Source organism: Aptenodytes forsteri, unplaced genomic scaffold, assembly GCF_000699145.1.
Source record: "Aptenodytes forsteri isolate BGI_AS27 unplaced genomic scaffold, ASM69914v1 Scaffold81, whole genome shotgun sequence".
NCBI classification, from domain to species: Eukaryota; Metazoa; Chordata; class Aves; order Sphenisciformes; family Spheniscidae; genus Aptenodytes; species Aptenodytes forsteri.
The window spans coordinates 5,106,509-5,129,528 of record NW_008795259.1 but is presented as its reverse complement, the minus strand read 5'-3'; the positions used below and the strand labels follow the sequence as shown (position 1 = coordinate 5,129,528).

At 44.6% G+C, this 23,020-nt stretch overlaps 1 protein-coding gene across 1 annotated transcript in view; it reads left to right on the top strand.

The window, feature by feature from the left end:
- The window catches only part of PHLPP1 (PH domain and leucine rich repeat protein phosphatase 1), a 68,024-nt gene extending 55,306 nt beyond the window's left edge, over positions 1–12,718 (top strand). Inside the window, exons 12-16 of the mRNA XM_019472055.1 lie at positions 902–1,032; positions 5,054–5,158; positions 6,099–6,293; positions 8,485–8,713; positions 10,648–12,718. Of these exons, the coding sequence (XP_019327600.1) occupies positions 902–1,032; positions 5,054–5,158; positions 6,099–6,293; positions 8,485–8,713; positions 10,648–11,772 (1,785 nt within the window). The 3' untranslated portion in view covers positions 11,773–12,718. The remainder of the gene's footprint in view (positions 1–901; positions 1,033–5,053; positions 5,159–6,098; positions 6,294–8,484; positions 8,714–10,647) is intronic.
- Positions 12,719–23,020: the final 10,302 nt, after the last annotated feature.

Below are 23,020 nucleotides of genomic sequence, written 5' to 3'. Positions count from 1 at the left end.
TGTGGTGCTTGGTTGCTGACTGGGGTTAAACTATGACTCTGGTGGTCCTATAATAGGGTTTGGAGAGTTGGTTTTGTTCTAAAATGCCATATTTTTCCTTGTGTATTGACTTTCATCTGGATATGCAGCTTTAAACAATGTTTGGGGATTTTGTCATTCTAGTGGACTTGTTCTAGCTAATTTGTGCTTAGCTGGTGGGTAGCCAGCAAGTTTCTCTGCTGTTTTGTATCATAATTTTTCTGAAATATTTAAGCTTTAATTTGTTTTCACTCATTTTATTGACTTCGTATTTAAATATGAATCCATCTAAAATAACATGAATTAAAACCATGTTTGAAACTGCTCCAGTATTTTTTTCCTTTCCCCCCCTACTCCTCCCCTCCACATGCATTCATAACCCTGCTTATTTTAATATCCCTCAGTAAATATTGAATTCCAGAAAGCGTGTTCATACTCATGCTGGTTTAAACTGCCTTCGGAGGAGGGACTGTTATGCCAGTGGCTTAGAAGCCCCAACTGTATTTATCTCCATTTCCTTTATCCATTAAAAGACTGGCAACTGTTTTCATCAGTAACATTTTTTCTTAAATACTTGAAAATACACTGACCATCGTTGTCTCTGTGAAGAGCAGACAAACCTTAATAGTTTTGTAAAAAGATGACACCTGGCCAGAGATGGAAATGGAGGGAATGTATTTCTAGGTGCCCCAGGCATCTGGGAAGATGGCTAAATGCCATATGAAAGTTATTTTGTAAGAACCACTTACCTAAATGAATGGTCTTAGGTCTTGGTTGCAGCCTTTATTGTTCATGAAACATGCATTGCTACATTTAATCAAAATCTCTATGATCTTGATGACAGCTGAATTCTCTTGCTTACTTGGCTGCTTTCCTTTTGCAGTGCGTGGACCTAAGCTGCAATGAACTGAGTGAAATTACATTGCCTGAAAACCTGCCTCCAAAACTACAAGAGCTGGACCTGACTGGAAATCCCAGATTAGCCTTGGATCACAAAACCCTAGAGCTGCTGAAGTGAGTTAACTTACAGAGTGGGGAGGGGGCAGAGCGACTCCTGTCACTAAGGTGTGACAAAACCACAATATGCAGAAGTGTAAATCTCTTCAAAGAGTACGGCTCCCTGTTGTCAGTGGATCAGACAGTAACAGATTGTATGGGTAGTTCAGAAATTAATACTTCATTGAAGAGGATTACTTTACCCACTTCAGTGCAATTGCTTTCAGCTGTAACTCCTGAAGGGGTCTGGTGGGCTGATATAACCACTGTTGGGCCAGTTTGATCTCCGTTTTACTTCTGACATTAGATTCAACCAAAATACTTGTTTTATTCCACCGTTGAGATGCCAGTAGCTACTTACTGTGTTTTTTTTCTCACATTCGTCTGTCTTTGCCATTCTTTTCCTTTTTACCTCTTCACATACCACTTCTTGTTACCTTTCATACCTCTCTGCTTTTGTCCTATAAATATTTTTTTCCATATTTAAGCTGCTCCTGAAGACTGTCATCTCCCACTCTGCTTGCAGCAAAGCTAGTTACCTTGCTTTGGGACCTTCTATTTTATTCCTGTCTACCTGTTTGTTTCCTGCCCTGGGACTTAACCATCCATAACTTAAATTCGCCAAGTGCCTTGTGCCTCCTTCTGCTGCATGTTGGGAAATTGTTGCACTAAAACAGGTCAGCTGTGGACAGTGGTGCTGCCTTGAGCTTTTCTTATGTCCTGAAGGGAACTGCACCAGCACAGAGGTTCCTTCTAAGTCTTTTTGATCCTTAAATATTGAATGATTCCAAGAAGGGTTGGTCTACTTTTTAAGGGTTGAGCAGTTGCTTTGTGTGATTTGCTTTTAAATGATTAAGATCAGACACTGGAGTAGTAAACCTCATCTGTTGTGCAAGCAAGGGAAACTTACAGTGTGAGTTTGCTTTTAGCTTGAATCAGCGAACTCTATCAAATTTAAATGGAAATTTGAATAATGATGAGTTTTCACAGATAAAAACAATAGTCCACGTTCTGCAGCAGACAGCGGAAAAAAAGGGGCGTTCCTCTATTTTAAGAACTGCTTTATTGTATACAGGAAGCCTTCCTAAAGCAGCAGTGTGTAATGTTACGGGGGGGGGGGGGGGGGGGATGAAAAAAAGGTGGAATGTAACAAAGCTAATTGAATTGTGTCAAAACTTAAAGATCAGCTTTTCTTGTGTGTAACCCAGCAGACAAGATGGGCAAGCCAGTCTCTTGCCACTTTAGTATTCAGGCATCATGCCCTGTAGCAGTATTGTACAAATTTAAGTCCTAAGTAGTAGAAGAGTAGTGTGGCCCAGCTACACGCCATATTTTCACTGGCATATGCGTTGTCTTTAATTTGCTGAAAATTTTTTTCCTCTTGTGTGTGTGTTTTGTTTGGTTATTTGGGTTTTTTTACTAAATTATTCTTAAGACCTCAGGTCTGTTCTCTTCCCTAATATTCATTAGCCACAGTCAGGTGTTTCAGGCCTCCTGAGGGGCTGCTTAGTGTCTGTGCTGATATACTACACTGACTTCTACGGTATACTGCTATAATTGACTGTGAGGGAGGAGGTGCTCCTTTCGCTTGTTTTTTGTGGCAGGCACAAAAATACTTGTGCACTTGGTACTTTTTATATCTTCCTTCTGCATGTGAAAGGCAGCTCTCCATCTGTGCCCTAGCAGGATTCAAGCAGGTAGTAGGTTAATATGTATTTTTAGTGCTGATGAGAAGAGTCCTGTCATGCATGCTTGCTTTTTTAATATGTATGGAGATCTTAAAGGAGGCTTGCATGCTTAGGAGGATGTTGCCAAGTGATTTATTGGATGTGAGAATTTTCAGTAGCAATTAAAATGAAAAAGAAAAAAAAAAAAAGATGCTGCTACTCTGATTTTTAGGGAAGAGCATTTAGTTCAATTGTAACAGTAATTTTAAATGAGGGGGAAAATAAACCATGCTGTCCGGAAGCCTTAGCTCATCTTCCCTGCATAAGGGTGTGCTGCTGGATATCATTCTTTTCCGGGCACATGGTCTATTTGTAGTAGTGCCACTGAGGAAGCTGAAAGCAATGCGTTGAGGTAGCTTTTTTCACCACTGCTGAGAAGCCTTGAGACAACTCTGGGTCCTTGACCTGCCCAGGAACCAGGGGTCAGTCAACTCGGTTAAAAAAGAAACAAACAGAAAACCCCTTTTGATCCAAGTTCCTCTGCCCTGGAAGATAAGTGCCTTGTATGAGAAGTCGGTGAAGAAAGTGTGTCTGCTCATGTGTGTAGCAGTTTGCAGGTGGAGACAGAATTAAAATCTCTGCTACTTTAGAAGAGACCCAGGTTTCCAGTTTGATTTGGGGTCAGATAATCTTTTCTAATGTTCGTGGCGAGATGTTTGCCTCCTGTTTGTCACACAGAGGGCTGCAAAACCAAGAGCTTCAAACACCAGTGGTTCTAACGTTATTTATGTAATTTGTTTGCTTTTAATCTGCCTCACTGATGTACATCCTGACTATCGGCATAAAAAGAAAGTGAACTGGATGTGACAGTACTTCAGGTTATTTGAGGAAGGCTGTGCAATGCTGAAAAGACTTTTCTGTGTGTTCAGGTCAGGTGGGGGTTTGGATAGAGAAAAATGAATGCTCAGAGTGAACAGTTAGACCTTTCTGCTTGTGTCCTTTTATGATTCATTTGGTTCATGAAAGGTTCGGGTGCCTTTGAAGTGTCTGCAGCGTGTGGGGAGCTTGCTTTCCCTGCCTTTGGAAGAGAGCAGTAGGGAGCAGGGAGGAGGTCATCTCTCCCCAGCAAAGCAGGGCTGTGAAGAGAAGAGTATAAAACAGAGAGGGCTGGGCCCTTTTTAAGTCTTTACTACGCTGCATGAGATATTTGAAATTTGGGCTAAAGGCTATGTTGGTAGTAAATTGGAGGGTAGAGGATCAAGGGCCTCAGTGAAAATTGGATTGTACAACTGGGGAAGGCAGAAGGGCTGTGCTTGCTGTCGGGACCGCAGGCTGGCTCTTGCAGGTTGGTGCAGGACAAGGATGGAGCAGATTTCTGTTTGTGGGCATTTTCATGGAAGGCTGTTACTACATGTTGCTGTTCCTAAAGAATTAATGAATGCTCAGAGTGAACAGTTAGACCTTTCTGCTTGTGTCCTTTTATGATTCATTTGGTTCATGAAAGGTTCGGGTGCCTTTGAAGTGTCTGCAGCGTGTGGGGAGCTTGCTTTCCCTGCCTTTGGAAGAGAGCAGTAGGGAGCAGGGAGGAGGTCATCTCTCCCCAGCAAAGCAGGGCTGTGAAGAGAAGAGTATAAAACAGAGAGGGCTGGGCCCTTTTTAAGTCTTTACTACGCTGCATGAGATATTTGAAATTTGGGCTAAAGGCTATGTTGGTAGTAAATTGGAGGGTAGAGGATCAGCCGCCTCAGTGAAAATTGGATTGTACAACTGGAGGCAGAAGGGCTGTGCTTGCTGTCGGGACCGCAGGCTGGCTCTTGCAGGTTGGTGCAGGACAAGGATGGAGCAGATTTCTGTTTGTGGGCATTTTCATGGAAGGCTGTTACTACATGTTGCTGTTCCTAAAGAATTTTTTTTCCTTTTTTTTTTTTTCATTTAGGGGATGTTGTGGGTCATATAGGAGGCTTCATTTGCGTAGAATGAAAAGAGCCCAGAGACTTGTTGTTAAAATGGGTGGAGGAGATGTATAAGTCAAAAAATCACTCCCCTGTACTGGCTTTCATCAAGCTAGTGACAAATTTGCCTTGTATTCCTACTGGGCCAGGTTTGAAACAAATAGCTCAGGGGTGAGAGCAGGGCAAGAAAAGCCGGCTAAGTAGAACAGTGCAGCTGACACCTTCATAGTGGCTCAGTTATTTACTGCTTTTTTGTTCTTTGTATACAAACACGTAAAAGTAACTGCTTTGGATGTCCTGCTTCATTTTTGTCTATTAAATGTATTACTAAGAACTGGGGGTGGGGTGGGAAGGTGTTATCTTCACATTTTAAGCTGGATCATGTCAGCACTTCAATCCATTGCATCTTTGTCCTTGCAGCAATATCCGTTGCTTCAAGATCGACCAGCCCTCGGCTGGTGATGCTTCGGGAGCACCGGCGGTGTGGAGTCACGGTTACACAGAAGCATCGGGCGTTAAGAACAAGTATGACCTGACGTGGTTTTTATTATACAAGCATCCTAGCAGCGGAGCACCTCTATGCTGATACAAAGAAATCCTTTTTTCAGTGAAAGTTTTGGGGACATTTTGGGCCTCACAAAGGCAGAGGCCATGCCATGACTCTATATTTGTATACCGGGCCCCTGCCTGGCTCTCCACTCTGGTCTTTGTTAGGGAAGTTGCTAAGATACAAGTGTAGCCGACACATTTTGTCTATGCAAGACTCCGGTACTTGCAAAAGATCTGAGTGCTTAAAAGCATTTTCCTCTTTGCAAAGCTTCTTTATCTTCAACCAAAGGATGTTTACCAAGCAAATCAGAGATACTAAAGGAAGAGGCAGAATGGCCAAAACTCTGAATATTCATAGTGTGCAGAGCTCCTGTGACTGAGGCAGCACTTGACAAATAATGTACCAAGAGTCTGCTAGTCTCTGTGTTGCTGGCAATGTGATGAATCTTTCTTTGTTCCTTAAATACCTTTTTAGAAATCTTCTGCTACCTAGGTTTCTGTAGCAAATGCCAGCAAGCCTTTGCTTACTGTTAACTGATTTATCGCACAACTTGGTCATCAGCATGTTAAATCAGAAGGATGGCTTTCAGAGGGGCAAGTGCGGTTTCAACTGATGTTGTTTTCAGGCATCCTTTTTCCCCTATTTCTACAAATAAGGGACTTGTTCACATGCTGAAAAGGAGGAAGAATCCTTAGGGCTTGGCTTGAACTTCCAGTATAGTTCTCTCCACATCTTAGCACTATTGATGGGCCTGACTCTTCTCCACAGCTCAGAAAGCAGTCCTGAAATGCTTGTGAACAGAGGTGGTTAAAACTAGCTCTCAGACCAGGCTGCATCTTTCTGGTCAGAATGACAAGATGAGAAACTAGTAGTGAGTAACAACCTTGATGTTCTCCTGCTTTGTTTTTTCACTAGGCTGTGTGTGGCAGCACTTTCAGCCAATAACTTCTGTGACAACCGGGAGGCACTTTATGGTGTGTTTGATGGTGACCGCAATGTGGAAGTGCCGTATCTGCTGCAGTGCACAATGAGCGACATCTTAGCAGAAGAGCTGCAGAAAACAAAAAATGAGGAGGAATACATGATCAACACTTTCATTGTTATGCAGAGGTGAGTCTTGGATCTGAAGCCTTTTTTATCTTGTGTATGCTCACTGGGCAGTTTGTTTGCTTTCAGGTCAGACACCTGCTCTTTTCTCGCTTCAAAAAAATGCAAGAGGGGAAAAAAGCCTTGGAATCTGGCTATGGTCTTTTCTTTTATTGCTTGTTTTGTGAATGTTGCCCTCTGTTCCTTTCAGGTGTGGGGAGAAAAACCCCAACATCTCCCCACCCAAACGAAAAAAAACCCACCCCGCCTGTGAAGTTACTAAGTGCTTATGAACTAAGTGGTGGGTGGAGGTTTACTCTTTTCTGGTGTCTTCTTTAAGTCTTAGGATTCACAATTGACCGTAACCATGTCAGTGGTATGAATCTCTTGATCATCTTTTAAACTTCCTTACTATTACTGGCTGCAAAGCTTGGGCTGATTCTTTCTGTTTCTCTGTACCAATTCAGGTTATTTAAGGCTACACAGATATTTAAAACGTGTACTCTGACTCCTTAGAAATGTCTATCTCCTGTCATCCCTTTGGCCTTAGACTATTATTTGAGCAGGACCCATCCAAAGAGATTGTGATACAATAGCGGTGAGTGTAATAGTGGCTCTGTGTAGTGGTTTGGAAACCTGTGTGCGTGCTGTTCTTGACAGAAGAAGAAATTGTGCCTGGGGAGACATCAAGCGAAAGAGGAGTACAAAGGGAATTGAACAAAGGAGAACGAAGAGGTCAGGGAAACAAAGGAGAAAGCAAATAAGCAGCTTAGACTGAGGAAATGGATCAAGTTAAAAGTAGCATTGCTTATCATTCAGTTGCTGCACCTCTGGAGAGGAAAAATACTGAAGTTCTGGTATCGGGAAAGATACGGAAGCAGTAGGGTGGTATTGAACCTGAAACACGAGAGAAAATGCTTCCTTCCCATAATTGCTTATAACAGCGCCTCAGACCGGTAGCTGAGAAGGTGGTTGCCATACACTTAAAATATTCAAAAATAATAATGAATTTGAGTATCGAAAGTACTTATTAAGTGGTTTTGTTTACTACTAATGCAATTTCACAGGAATGTGGCATTCCTACAAAAAGCTGCCCTTTTTTTCCGGTCTCAAGTCAAAATAAGCTAACCGCTTCTTTGGAGAACCAGAAATAGTATTCATTCCAGTTGCATTTAACCATTCATTGAGGATTATTACAGATTATATGCAACACTCCTGAAGTGTATTTTTAAAAAATTAAACATGTTGAAGCTTGGTTACAAATTTAGTTGTGCATTCTCTCCTCAGGATTTTGAATCAAAGGTTCTTGCCAGCTATACCTAGCCTTAATAAAATTTTAGTAACCTCTATAATTAGCTTTCTAATTACTGTCATTCCTAATTACTATAGGAGAAGGCCCTGATAAACAAGATGCTGGGAAGGATGGATGGTTTTTCACAGTCTAGTATTGAAATGAATTTACATTCTAATTACAAGATTCTGAAAACTTTACTTTTATCCATAGATTTTTTTTTTCCCACTATGACCCCTGCTGAAACGGCAGGCTTAAATATTTCTAAGAACCTATTTAACAGGTTAGTTACTGACAGGATAAATTAAAAGTGTGCCTTCTTACAGTGGAGTTAACAGCCACGGTGCTTTTTTGATCATCGTTTGATACTTTAAGAGCATTATTCTGAAGACATCACAAAACAGTGAACCTCTGCCTTCTGTTTTTGCTCAAAAATAGTTTTTACAGTTAGAATTATTTTTTTATAATAAAATCTGTAGCTTCAGAAGCCGAAGAACCAGCTGGATAATATGAACCCTCTTTTTAAGCTCTACCTGTACTCATTTAATAGTCCTCAGTACTTTTCTAATCCTCTCTGTTTCCCTCGATCTGACCTTTAAAACAAATGTCTTTAAGATGTAGAGGAAGAGACAACTGTGCAACTCTTAAAAGTGCAAAGATTGTTGTTGTTGTTGTTCTAAAATTGAGCAGATTTGCGTATCTGCATATGTGTAAATAACACACTGCCCGAGAGCTGCACGTGATTTCTCTGCAGTGCTGCCATAGTGTCACAGTCTTCAGTGGAGACTTTTGTTTCTGTCCCAGTGATCCAATAGAGTCAATGCCCTGAGTGCTTGTGGTTGCAGAACAGCGGCTGTTTCTCCATAGTACCCGTAACACTTGTTTTCCAATTAAAGAACAATCATTGTTTTGTTTAAATTCCAGGAAACTTGGAACAGCTGGACAAAAACTTGGAGGCTCTGCTGTCCTTTGCCATATAAAACATGATCCCATGGACCCTGGTGGATGCTTCACGCTAACCTCAGCAAACGTGGGGAAGTGCCAAACCGTTCTCTGCCGGAATGGGAAACCTCTGCCTTTGTCCAGGTGTTACGTGATGAGTTGTGAAGAAGAGTTGAAGAGGATTAAGCAGCATAAGGCCATTATCACAGAGGTTAGAGAAAAGTTAGGGACTGTTGCAACTTGCAGCTTCCTTGGAGAGTATTTGCACAGCAATGCATGAAATTACATGTCAATATTAGTAACCTCTAAGAGGTGGTGTTAATGGTATGGGTTCCCGAGTTGCACTTTTCCTTTCAAGGTGATTCATATCATGCAATCAAGTTATCATGCAATCAAGTTGCTTTTCCATCCCATTGCCATGCTGGATTTTGGTTAGCTTCAGAGAGTGAGCAACTGTGAGCATGTTGCGTTGAAACAGGAAAGCAGACAGCCTCCTCCTAATGGAGAGAGGAATTTCTGTGTTGGAGCTGCCATGAAGAGCCTCTCCAGTCAAAAAGGATGAGAGGGCAGAGCACTTGGAGCGATGCTATCCTTCCCTTAGGAGACTCCTTGCTTCTGGCAGGCTGACTTTGCTGTCTGAGCTCCTACGTTCCCAGAACTGCCCTTTGACAGGCGGCTCTTGAAGAGAGCACTTGCCCAAAAGGAAGACCCATCCTGTGCTCAGCTGAACCATGAGAGAGGAGAAAACTATTTGTTCCCTTCTTACAAGGGAACACTGCTGTCAGTTTTGCTTTGCATTGTGTGACACGTGCATAGGAATAGATAAATATTGAATCCTCCTAATGGTGGAGGAAAGGGCAGAAAACTCACTGCTGTATGCCCGTGAGCAGGGTGTGCGCGCGTGTGTGTGGAGTAAGTCGTGTGCCTATCCATCTCGCCAGGGAAAGGTGACGACTGGGATGTCAAACGTGACAAGTTGGAAGGGAGTCACTCCAACATAGTGTGCATCACCGAGGCACGCTCGTTGTGTTGTTCCGTAGAGCAAAAGGGAAATTTTTGCGCTGAATCTTAAGATGACTCACTGATTTCATGCACGTTGATGGCTTATCACTGCTGTCAGCCTTCTAATGGGGAAGTTAACAAGCCGACAAGGTTTTTTTTTTCTCTGAGTGGTTTTAAAGGGGAAGCTTTTTTTAGTCTTGGTTCACTTTTCTGTGGTTATCTGCTTTATAATAATCACTGCAGTCGTCAGCTGGACCAAATGAGTGTAAATCCTCACCTTTGTTGTTCTTCTCGAACATGCAATTAGCAGGGTGCTGCTATCCCCAGCAGGCTGGCAGATAGTCAGGCTTGCTGTTTCAGACACTTTCTCTGCTTATCCTAACCAGGACAGGATCCTGGGATTTGGACGTGCATGGGATTTACTTCTCAAATAAGTCCATTTTTACTGATGTTTTCCCTTCAGATATTACTCCTCCTTTCCTTGGAAATGTCGTATCTAAGTGGAAGCGTAGTAAGTAATTGGGGCATGTAAAACATTTCACTGCAACTCAGCTGACTGAGAAATGCAGACTTGCTCTCTGCTGCATTTGAATTTGACTTGCGTGCTTCGTTTAAAGTCTTTTTTTTTTTTTTTAAATGAACTTTTGTTTCCGAAGTGATGAGCCAAGATGAAACCTACGATTGTTACAGCTGCAGGAGAAGAGTCATAACTGAATGACCTGCCCCTATGTCAAATGGAGCTGTGTGTGGCTTTGCCCTGTATAAAGCCAGATATCGTGGGTGGAGGAGGGATAAGTCTGACTCACTGGTAAAACATTAGTCCAGTTGGTGCTTGCAGCTGCAGGAGCAGAATAGATGGCTCTTTGTTGCAGACTTCTGCTTTGCTGGTCTGTGCATAGGTGATGCTGATGACAAATCAGTAGGGTGTAGGAGGCGTAGCACAGCATTGGAAACCAGCCATTGCTGTGCTCTCATCCCAGCTCTGTCACCTCCTTGCAAGTCACTTTGCTTTTCCGTCTTCTCGTCTGTAAATGGCAGTGTTGGGGGTACTGCAAAAACAGCCATCGGTAAAACGCAAGGAGATGCAGGTGCTGTGTATCCCTGTCTGCTTTGTTTCCAATTTCCTGTCCTTTCTAATTTCAGGACGGCAAAGTGAATGGTGTGACGGATTCAACAAGAATCTTGGGGTACACCTTCCTTCACCCAAGTGTTGTGCCCCGTCCTCACGTCCAGTCCATCACCTTAACTCCGCAAGATGAATTCTTCATTCTGGGGAGCAAGGGGCTGTGGGACAGCCTCTCGATGGATGAAGCAGTGGAGGCAGTCAGAAACGTGCCTGATGCGCTGGCAGCCGCGAAGAAGCTTTGCACTTTGGCCCAGAGTTACGGCTGCAACGACAGTATCAGTGCTGTCGTGGTTCAGCTCAACGTGACGGAGGACAGCTTCTGCTGCTGTGAACTTAACGGGGTCCCACCCCCCAGCCCAGGCATTTTCCCCCAGTCTGTCAACGTGGTCATCAAGGACAGGCCAACAGATGCACTTGGGATGCCATCTTCAAGCAGCGGCATGGCTTCGGAGATCAGCAGCGAGATCTCCACCTCCGAAATGAGCAGTGAGGTGGGGTCCACAGCCTCTGACGAGCCTCCACAGGTAGCCATGAACGAGAACAGCCCGGCCTACCCAGGGGAGCAGCGCTGCATGCTGCACCCTGTCTGCCTGTCCAATTCTTTCCAACGGCAGCTCTCCAGCGCCACCTTCTCCAGCGCCTTCTCCGACAATGGCCTTGACAGCGATGATGAGGAGCCGATTGAGGGGGTGTTCACCAATGGCAGCCGCGTGGGGGTGGAGGGGGCCACCCGCGGCAGCCGAGCGAAGGAGAAGCAGCTTCTCCAAGTGCCGGTGGAAGCCAGCGACGAAGGTATCGTCATCAGTGCCAATGAAGATGAGCCCAGCCTTCCCAGGAAAGCTGAATATTCTGCCGCAGGCACAATAGGGCGCCGGCGGGGCAACGGTTCTGTGGCGCCACAAGAGAGGAGCCATAACTTAATTGAAGTTGCAACGGATGCGCCGCTCAGAAAAACAGGGGGCTACTTTGCTGCTCCAGCACAGCCCGATCCCGACGACCAGTTCATCATCCCACCAGAGCTTGAAGAAGAAGTCAAGGAGATTATGAAGCAGCACCAGGAACAACAGCAGCAGCAACAGCAGCAGCAGCAGCGGCAGTATCCGACAGACCACCTGGCAGACTATTACGACACACCACTATGACCCACTCTATTTACTGCTCAGAAATAAACTAACAAACAAGGAGACTTGAGTGCGGGACGCAGTGGGCTCGCATTACAGCAGGGGTTTTCCTTATCCTTTTCCTTTATATACTTCCTTTTCCTTATCCTGCCACTACAGATAACTGCAGCTTTTCAGTTTGTTAGGTTTAATATTCATTGACTTTCTTCTAGAGACGCTTGACCAGTAAAGTTTAAAATAGTTAACCTTCCCTTAACATATCAAGTGTAAAAACAAAAAAATAATAAAAAAAAAAAATAAAAAGGTTTAATATATTGCTGAGAAACAGATGATGATGTAATATTTTTTAAAATGGCTTGTTTGTTTTGTTTGAAAAGCAGGGCAGTAGCCAGTGCTAAATGATTTAAGTAATATTGTAATACTGTATTTCTTTGAGAGAAAAGGCTTTTTTTGGTCTTGAAAATGATAGACATTTGTAGAATATGGAGACTAACTCCTAGGAGTTGCTTTACTCTTTCAGGTGACTTAAGTCACTGAGATTCACTAATTTTCTCTGAGAGAACAGTTGATTGGGAAATTCCTGTAAATAGCTCAGTGTTGTATAGTGATGCTTACATGTTTTGTAGCCTTGGCATTAAGGACACAACCTGAAAAATTGACCTTTTTTTCTTAAGCGACTCTTTGGGCCACGGTCATCGAGCATAACGGACCAAGTGGCTGGGTACAAGGTAGCTAGAACTGAGATGGTGTAGACCATTTAAAGAAACCCACTTTTTCCTCTGGTCTCTTTCTTTCCTTACTTTTCCAGACACGTTTTGTTTGTGTTCCTTACTGCTGCCACAACCAGCATGATTGTATAGAGCTCATTTGCTGTAGAACATTTACATACCAAGAGTTATATTAAAGCTGAATGCACAAATGAACATGTCATAATTTTTGTTATAATAAATATGAAATTTACACCTGATGTCTGCTTTTATGTCTGAATAGCTGAGCAGCAGCTTTCAAACAGTAGCTTGCTGTGGTTCATCAGCGTGCTGCTCAGGTTAAACCGAGAAGTGTTGAAACTTTCTCGGCTCGATCACATTTTTACACTGACTGCAGAAGCTCACGTGTACTTTTAGAATTTAAAGGCCATGCAAAATGGCCTTTAAAAGATACGAAACAACCCTCTGAGGAATTGACCTGTTTTCTTTTTTTCTTTCTCAGTACTAATTCAGCACTATTGATTTGCCCTTTGCCACAGTATTGACGATGCCAGAAGACTGAAGAGGAGCGGTGCTCTGGCTCTGTCCCACTGGGACCGAGTAACTGAAGATAGAAATGATGAAGGGATAATGCGGGCTAAGAAAAGGGAGAAAGAAAACATTGGATACGGAGAGAAGAGGGAAAGTATAAAGAGACGGTGGAAAAGTGAACTCAAAGCTACCTATGTAAACTCAGATTTGCTCGAATGTGTTGAAAGAACACGAGTTCAGTGGCAGTTTGACTTTGGTAGCAGAAGGGCATTTTTTTTGTGATTCCTGTGGGAAAGGAGCAACACCCTTTTTCAACATTGCTTCCAACCAACTGCTCCATTTTACTTGTCACTCTTTAAAAAGCTGAATTAGTGTGATCATGACAGTGTATTGCTCCTGCTTGACATTTGGTCTGTATTTTGGGAGAGGACTGTGGTAACAAGCTGTTGTCCTTACTCTCTTCTAGGGTGAAATAGCCAAGTTAGGGCAGGATTGCTGTTAACAAGAGATTTTGAGTTTCTTTTCCTTAAGTAATAACAATAACAGTAGAGGAGCAAACATGAAAATACCTGGTTTGGTAAATGTTTATAGCACTGTCTACTGTAGATCTAGAAGATTGTACTTCACTGTAATTTGAGCTTCAAAATATCTCTTTCTTAAAGAAAACTCATTAAATAATGTATTTAAACAAAAAAAAAGCTTATCGTTTATTGGGTAGTAACTCTTAGGTGTTCTTTGGTAAACAGTTTGTTTATTTCAAATTTTGTTGAATGATTAATTTTCCTTGGTGTCCTTGGAAAGTGTTATCTTTTTTCCTTCGGTTCAGATGTTGCTTGAGGCCGAAGGTGGTAACTAGCAAGGACACTACCATGGCCTGGGCAAGTGGTTACAAGTTTGGGGTTTCCTGAGCAAGCTGGAAAATTCTCTGTACCTTAAAAAAAAAAAAAAAAAAAAAGGCAATTCTCTTCCATGTAGCACCCACTGCTAGGGGAGGAGTAATCTTGCTGCCGCCGTCTGTGGTCTCTATTCGTGATGAGGTGCCTCTGGTATGCTGTACATGCAGTACTCCGGAGAGAGGAGCAGAGCTCGGAGTAGGGGTGGAAGAGGAGCCGTTTCATGTGAGCTAAACTTTGGCCCAGCGCTGAGAATTGACGCTCCCTGCTGTGCCCTTTGCTCGTGTGAATAGGAGTGTATGCACGCAGGCTTCATAAAGACTTTCCCTTCCCTTCATTTGAAGGACAAACTCCAAGAGCTTGCCAGCCCCTGTGGCATTAGCAGCTTCCAGGCCACAATGCGGTTTCTCTCCTCGTGCCCTTACCTTGAAGCATAGATGGTCAAAACTGACAGCCCGCCAAAGCCTGCCGCTTTCAGCATGGTACCTTCTGTAAAGTTAACGATGGCATTCTGGAGTCAGGGCTTCTGTAGCATCAAAGTGACAGGATTTTGGCTGAGGAGCTGTACCTTTTGGATTTCTGGTCTGCCTGAAGAAGTCATTTGTGGTAGTAGCCTGTCTTAACCAGTCATAATGCGAAGGATTGATGCATTCATAGGGGCGACTTCATCCCTCTACTGGGTTTTCCCTAACGTGCTGAACTAGATAGTAGGTTGGGTGGCTGGGAGCCTCTTTGGAAAGTTTAGTATTTCTTTTTAAACAAGGGCAAAGGGGTATTTTGTTCTGGCTTTAAACTGGGACTTGGAAATAAGGTACGGTTTTTGCAACTCGTGACATTTCTGGGCATCTCTGTCCTCTTCCACAAAAGGGGGCTAGAATGTTCTTACCTCGGGAGGACTGAAGCTGAAGTCATTGATTTCATCTAGGTGCACTACTATCATACGTGATTTTATGATTATGTGCACGGTATGTTTTACACAATTTTGACCTACTGGGAACTATCTGACTCAAACAGAGAAGTGGATTTGTTTGCAGAACTTGACAGCTGTAGCAGGGGCAAAGGTTGGGGGCTAAAAAGAAAGGAAGGCTTTCAACTGGGGAGAATGTAGAGCCACATTACCTTTATAATCAAACCTTTCGTGTCCTTTGAAACTTGCCGATAGCCGTATCTGAGACAAGCAGAAATGCATGAACAGAAGGAGGTAGATGGCTGGTGGCAGAAAAACGAACATATTTACATTATTTCCTGGAAGATTAAACAGGAAGCGATGATGGTATTGAGAAGTAACTGAGTCGCTTATGTGCTTGTATATGCGAGCCTTTTTTTGTGGCATAAAAGCTTTTTTCTTGCTTTGTGCCATAGTGCTCTAACATAATGCGTTTTGTTGGGCATGAATAACCTGTTGGCGTTCTGCTTGTGCGTTCAGCGCATGGCACCACCATCTTCATGTTGGTAACCAGTGCCGCGGTGGCATTGCCGTCCTCTGGCTTACTGCTCTTGGAGTGTGCCAACTATGTCCACGTAGGTTGTCTCCCTCACTACTAGAGAATGCGCTGCTATTGCAGCGCCCTCTGGCTTACTGCTCTTGGAGTGTGCCAACTATGTCCACGTAGGTTGTCTCCCTCACTACTAGAGAATGTGCTGCTATTGCAGCGCCCCGTATGTTACCCTTTAAGTAGTCTCTTTCATAGCAATCTCAGCTCGATCCCTGACCATCGTGCTTACAACTCATATGCGTAATTTTCTAGCAAATTGTACGTATTTATTTTTTTTAAGTATAACTTTGCTACTTCGGAAGCACATCCACATGGGGGTGGCTGTTAATGAAGTGTCACACGCACCTTTGGAGGTAATTTCTGCATCTCTGCCCTAGTCACGGACGATGTTTTTTGGGTTCAACCTTGCAGGTCTGGGCTTGCGAACATTCACTTGAGTGGGTTGGTTGGGATGACCTAATGAACAGTTTACCGATCTGGGGTGCAGAAGTGCTTGAATTGATTCAAGCAGAGCACTAGGATTCAAAGGAGTAAACGGAACAGTAACTTTAGCTTGGTCAGCCTGATTTCCCTGGACACTGCCTGCCGTCGATGAAGAGATGAACTTTTCGAAGAGGAGAAGGCACTCAAGTCTTAAGCTGAGCAGTTCTCAGCAGTGCTGTAGGGTCAGGTCCCTCAGAGCTTTGGCTGCAGGGGGAGCTGCGTGGCCAGAAGTTGGTAAAAATATCTTTCGGGCTCAGCTGGAACCAGGACGTGTTGGTGTCTGTTAAATGACTCTACGTTTACTTTTTTCTGTTAACCTGCTTTACTGTCCTGCTTTGTTAATTCAATTGACTTGCTTCAGGGCCAACATATTGCGCTATTCTTGGAGTAACTGATTTGTTTCTTACTGATTTGTTACCTGCATGCTTGCAGTGCTTGCAGTGAGGATTTCATGGAGCGCTGCATGAACCAATCTCTTACTCTTGATTACTTGCATTTTGGTGAGGGGTGTGCTGGGTCCTACGCTGATGGCGTAAGTGTTCAAATGCCCTACGTAACAAGACCGCTGCTTCTACGGAAAGATGAAAGTTAAAATTCACCTGCTGCCTGAGAACAAGTAAACCCCATTGCAGCCATTTCAATCAAAAGGTGGGGGTGCAAAAACCCTAAATATTTCATAGATTAACAACAGCTGCGGGGCAGAATCAGTATACCATTTATCTAGGACATCAGTGGGGGAAAAAGTTCCTTGTTTGCTCCAAGTCCCTGGTTCAAATGCTTGGTCCTTACTTTTCCCCAGACTTTTTTATTTGTATTTCCATTCCTGTTGAGTTCAACAGTTCATCCTTTAGATCATCTTTTCTCAGGCTGACAAGTCGGGATTCACCTGCGGTTCACTCGGATACCTCGTCCTACCTTTTATCTCCCACAATGAGCTAAGCTTGCCCTCTAGGTTATGACTGACGCAGGATCTGAACGGGGCAGACGCTATCTCATCTTTTTCCATATTTTCTTAATATTGTAAGCTGAAGGGAGACACTTAATCTGCAAGAGCTCCTCAGGAGCATGACGGCACTGCAGCAGTGAGGAAGCTGTCGTATCATAACTGCAATGTGACGGAGACCTGGGACAGGCAGGGCTGGTCTGCTCCCTGGCAGGGAGACCCAGGAGTAGATGAGCCCCTGAGGCTTTCTGCTGTAGGAGAACCAGAGATCCTGGTTTCCAACCAGAGAGCATGGTTTCCTGCACCTCAGGCTGGGGGGAGAGGATGAAGTTGGCAGTACCAAGGTTGGGAGGTAGTGCCTGCTGGTGGATGAGGTTTAGCTGGCTCTTACTGCCCCGTCCCCCATTAGGGTCTCGCTTTCAGTGTCCTGATGGCCCTGCTGCCTGTTTCATGTTTTCATCTGAGCTTTTTCTTCTGTGTCACTTGTCAAAATGTAAGCAAACCACCGAAAAAGGGATCTTTTATCAGTGGTTCTGTGAAAGTGCCTTTGGAGGCCTGTGTTTAGGGTATGTAGGTGACTTAGGGGTCCCAGGGGCCAGCAGTGGCCAGGGATGGGGCTGTGGAGGCCTTCGGGAGCCCCCGGTGTCAGCTGGGCTGCAGCCCTGCAATGGGAGCCTGGGCACTAGACACGATGCTCTGAGCACAGCAGGCTCTTCTACCCCCTGTCAGGTTAAGCACAGCTGCACCAAGAGAAATACGTGTATTTTAACAGTAAAGTTGTCAGTATTGACTCACAGAACAGATGGAATTGTTTTGCTAATTGAATGTATGCTGTTGAATGCTTTAAAGAAAATTGGGACGCAGAACTATGAAGGAAGGCTGGTGTAGCAGAAGTATGTGACTCAGTGACTTATGAATAAGATGCTTTTTCATTGTAATCCCTCCTAAGGAGAGAGACGCCTTTTTTTGGAGAAGGGGAGGAAAAAAAAAAATTTAAAAAATCTTGCAGTAGGTGCACTTGCAGTTAGTCCTTATCTTGGTCCTGAAAAACAGAATATGTAAGTAGAATTACAGAATATATAGTGACATATTGTGCACAGTGCACAGAATAGTGCATAGAACATATAGTGAAGTACTCTGCTCAAATGTATTTAAAATTGGGTGGTGAGGGAGAGCAAAAACTGCTGTGTCTTTTCCAAGTGGCCAAAGCTGTCCTCCCGAAAGCAGCAAAGCTCCCCAAAAGCAAGCTTTGTGAGCCCTATTGACAAGTCACCTGGGGTAGGGTCACTTAAGGAGGGGTAAAGAGATTATCCCATTTCTGTTGGGCAAAATTTGACCACAGGGCTATTCAGAGTCAGCTCAGGTACCAGCAAAGTCTTTCCCCGGCATTCTTGGAGTGCCTTGAAATGACAAATTAGATGAGAACATGTGAAAATGTGTCCACAGTCCATCCTGCCCCCTCTTCAGAAATGGGGACGTGTGGGGAGGGGATCCGCAGCAAGTGACCTTCCCCTCTCCTAGTGACCTGTGGCGTGCACTTGTCTGAACCAGAAGCAGTCTCCTTGTGAAGAAGGTAAGAAATGGCTTTCAGACCTCTTGGTTTTTTTCTGATTAGGAACTGAGCCTTTGTAATTGGGGTAGAAAAAGGCGTATTGCTGCCGTCTCTGTTAATTGAAAACTGCAAGGGCTCCCCCTCGTGTTACCGCGGGGCAGGACCAGAATTGCTGCATCTTCATCCTTGGAGGGTGCCAGCGAAACGAGTGCATCTTACACCCTCGCGTACATCATCGTGCGAAATCGTGCAGGAACACCAGCGGTCCGGAGAAGCCTTCCTTCAGCTGAACAAACGGCAGCAAGGCAGCAACACTGGCATAGCAGGTAGCTGCTTCATACAGGCCGAGGGCTCTCGTACACACCGAAGCCCCCTGAGTCTTAGAAGCGATTGCTGCAAGTCTAAACAAGGATGCGAGGGCTGAGGGAGCCAGGGAAGCCAGACCTGCTACTGCTCAGTAGAGCATCTGCAACGCTGCCAGCTAAGAAGATGGTCTCAGCGAGCTCTCAAGTAGTCTTAGCAAACGGGCAATGAGATCTTGATCAGAGCATGCCTTATTTGTTTGGACCAATAAATTGCCTAATCTTCACCATCAGAGCTGATCCACAACAGTGTAAAAAAAATCTGAATCTCCTTTAAGTTGCTCAGAGGTATAGGGCCATCTTGTTGGGGAGTTATTTTTGCAATCTGAAGGAAGGAAAACACGCTTTTTTACTGTTTGTGCCCCCCCTACGGTGACTCAGAATGCTAGCTAACCTCCACTTAGAAAGTCTTAAACTCATTAATTTTCTGCCACCAGCTCTTCCAGTGTCCCATGGCTTCCGTTGTTCTGTGCTGAGAATCCTGCCCTAAAATACTGAGTATTTGGAAGTCACTGTGGTGGGTCCTTCACGCTTGCAGATACGGGCTGCTGTGGTGTGGGCAAGAAGTGGTGTGGGCGTGCAGATGATAGTACGAAGCTATGCTTAAAGCTATAAATCTGGGTATGGTGGGAAGCCTATGAGTAATGTATATGCAATGCACATAGTGTCTTCACAGCTGATGAAATTCCAATTTTCACTAAACAGCTGGGCAAATTCAAGCCTCCTTTTTGCCTCCTGCACTTCCATTATCCATATTTATCTTGGAAGTCAGTACGGGATAGCAAAAATTCAAGGTTTTCATATACCTATAAATGCCTAAACACCTCCATTACACAGTTTCTCTTGTAGTATTGAAAGTAATATACCCAAACCATAACTGAGTTTTCTAAAGCCTGTTTAAAACATAGGGTCCTTACCTGCGTGCATCTGTCTCACGAGCCTTTCTACATCCTTCTGAAAAACTAATAACCTGTAAAATGCATGCATGCGTTTCCCTCACTTGAGCTCTTCAACACGGCCCGAGAGTTTTGGGAAGTCCAGTAGCAGGTGCAGCTCTGTGTGCGAATGGCATCGCTGGAAATCAATAGACGGTTTGTAGTAATGAAGGGCATCCTGTGACTTGCCCGTTTTGCACTGTCACACGCCAAAACCAATTACATCAAACGCCCTGACAACCCGCGGACCTTGCAAGGAGTCTCATGTTTTATTTATGATGGGTGATGGTGAGCATCTGTGACACTTTTTATGCTGTGCTGGCATTAAGATGCCGCAATACACTGAGCGCCACCTTTTCTTGGAGATGGATGTTGTGAAAGACATGAGTAATGACGAATGTCACAGCTGTCATAAACAACGTGGTCATAGTCCCCTTCAATAACTTAGCCGAGTCTTGAAAAAGAAATGGATACCCGAGTCTTGAAAAAGAAATGGATACACTCAAGTTCTGCAAATGTAATTGGGAGATCAGAGTTACTGAAGGTCTGTTGTGTATCTATAGCTTTACTTAACTTACGGTGAATGTAAGTTGTGGTGGAAAATTACCAGAAGACCAACTTTAATGAAGATAAATCTGCACTGGGAGTAAAATACATGGATTATGAAAGAACAATTTCCATTCAGACTGTTCTTTGGTACTCTAATCCCTGTATGCACTCTCATCGCTTTAAAGCAGTTTCTCATGTAAACTGAGATCCCAGCTTCTCTTAATGCTAAGCCTTGAATTCAGTTTCTGCTGTTGCACAACCAGTTTGTGTCCCTAGTTGTTTCTCCACATCGGATACGCTCAAACTCTTCTGAAGAACTAATGGAAAAAGTTTAAATTGTGATAAAATTTAAAATATTCTAGGAATGTTTTCTTAAACTCATTAAGAAAATAGGAAAACTTGTTGTTTGTGCTTACCTGAAAATTTCCTTTCTGTGGATGGGTACAAAGGTCCCTCCTCCTTACAGCTGGTCAGCGGCAGGAGGGCAATGCCCTAACACACGCAGATCTTCTGGCAGCGCCGGATTTACAGTTCCAGATACCTGAATTATTTGGTAAATGTAAAGGTTATGTTAAGCCTATTTGGAGGAGTAATTATACTCTCTCCTCTCCAGCCTCACCCCCCAACAATTTTGCCTTTTATATTGAAACAAGACACCTGTGTCTTTGGATGCTGATTTGCTCTGTTCTGGACCCCCCAGACTGAACTACTTTTACGAACTATTATTTGAATAAAGCAGACATTCAGGAAAATGGGTGCTCAAAGGTACACGATCTAGCATGACAAAATTTTCATGGCAGTTTACTCAGCAGTGGGATGCAGAATCAGGGGGTGGATTTTTTCTGGTTTGGTTTGGTTTTTAATATAGTTGTCCTAACTATCATCTAATGCGCTTTGTTTCCCCCTCTGGATTAGGGCGTGGAGACATTTTTTCAAAGAGAGATTGTTTTTCTCCAAGGCTCTTCTGTGGGGAGGGGGTCGCTTTGTGGATAGTTAATGGCTGGGGAGCTCAGCTGGAGGTTTTGTCCTCAGACTGACTAAAGCTGTTTGCTCCCGCGTTGAAGGAGACAGGTGCAAATTGATGGTTTAAGTCCAAAGGGGCTGGCTGGAAGTCTTGCAGGTAACTCTGAGATAAATGAGCTACTCAGCCCACCCCAGCACCTTGCATCAGTGACCCATCATTTGTGGTGGGGCTTTTCTCCCGTCAGGCAGCTCCGGTTCACCCTGCAGCCTGCATCTGTTCTTTAGCATCTCCAAGGAACGGGATGGTGGCCATTTTGTTCCTCTTTTTGAAGGTTCAGAATAAGCTTGGTGTACCAGAAGGCTTCCTACCGCACCAGTGGTGGGGCCCCCAAGGCTTTTAGGTTGAGAGAGGCCATACTGCCTACCCACAAGACAATCTCCCAGGGAAGCACAGACTTGACCTTTGGTATCACTGTTTCCCTCACAGCAGGTCATAAGCTGATGGTGGTCACAGCGGGCAAGCTGGATACACCCTGAGGTTCCCTCTCACCAAAGAGGGACTGAGGGTGACGACTGTGTGCAGTCCTTTGGTTGCAGGTGAAACTGGGCTGTGAGGGGCTGCTTCGAAGCAGCAAAGGGAAATGGGTGAGCTTATCTTCAGCGCTGACCCTGAAGGTTGCGCGCAGGCGGTGCATACATGCATGCATGGGGCAGGCAACAGGGAACGGCTAAATGATAGGGCTGACAGGAGCCATTTGCCCTGCCTTTGTTTACTGGTCAAAATGCGGATTATTGTCCCGTACTAACTGGCAGTTACTGTGCAGAGGTAACAGTGGGGCACAGCCATCTGCAGCAGAAGGCGGGAAGGCTAATCTGCCCTGGAGGGTAGGACCACCTGCAGCGGCAGCTGGGGATGACAGCCTGTTGCAGCCTTACTCGTGTGTGTGTGCCAGAAAATCTCTGCTCTTGTATTACACCTTCCCAGCTTGCAGAGTAAAGATTTTCAAGTCGGCTACAGAATACCAAGCATGGTCTTGTTACAGTCGGGAAGCAGGGTTGTTTGGATTGTTCTGATGGTATGTGGCTCGCCCTTCACCTCAAGGGGAAGGAAAGCTGCTTCTTCCCTGCCCTAGTCGTCTCAGGAGGAGTATTTATGGGACTTTCCCCTCTCCTCTCCTACACTTCCCTCCATGAAGGTGAGTGGAGGAAACAGCACTGATGTTTATTTCCTCTTCGCGATTATTTCCTAGCAATCTTTCTTCATGGTGGCAGGGAAGGAAACAAATTTGAGGGACAAAGCTTTCAAGAAGCTGGCAATCACTGGGCTTTGGCTTTCTTTGTGGTCCCTCTGCTTGCAGTGCTTCAGGACCTCAGCAAGTTTGTGGATGACACCAAGCTGAGTGGTGCCGTTGGTATGCCTGAGGGAAGGGATGCCATCCAGAGGGACCTGTCAGGGTCTCAAGGCTTGAGGAGTGGGCCAATGTGAACCTCACAAAGTTCCAACAAGGCCAAGTGCAAGGTCCTGCACCTGGGTTGGGGCAATCACCAGTATCAGTACAGACTGGGTGACGAATGGATTGAGAGCAGCCCTGCCGAGAAGGACTTGGGGGTACTGGTGGATGAGAAGCTGGACATGAGCCGGCAATGTGCACTTGCAGCCCAGAAGGCCAATCGTATCCAGGGCTGCATCCAAAGAAGCGTGGCCAGCAGGTCGAGGGAGGTGATTCTGCCCCTCTGCTCCGCTCTGGTGAGACCCCACCTGCAGTACTGCGTCCAGCTCTGGAGCCCTCAGCACAGGAAAGACACGGACCTGTTGGAGCGGGTCCAGAGGAGGGCCACGAAAATGATCAGAGGG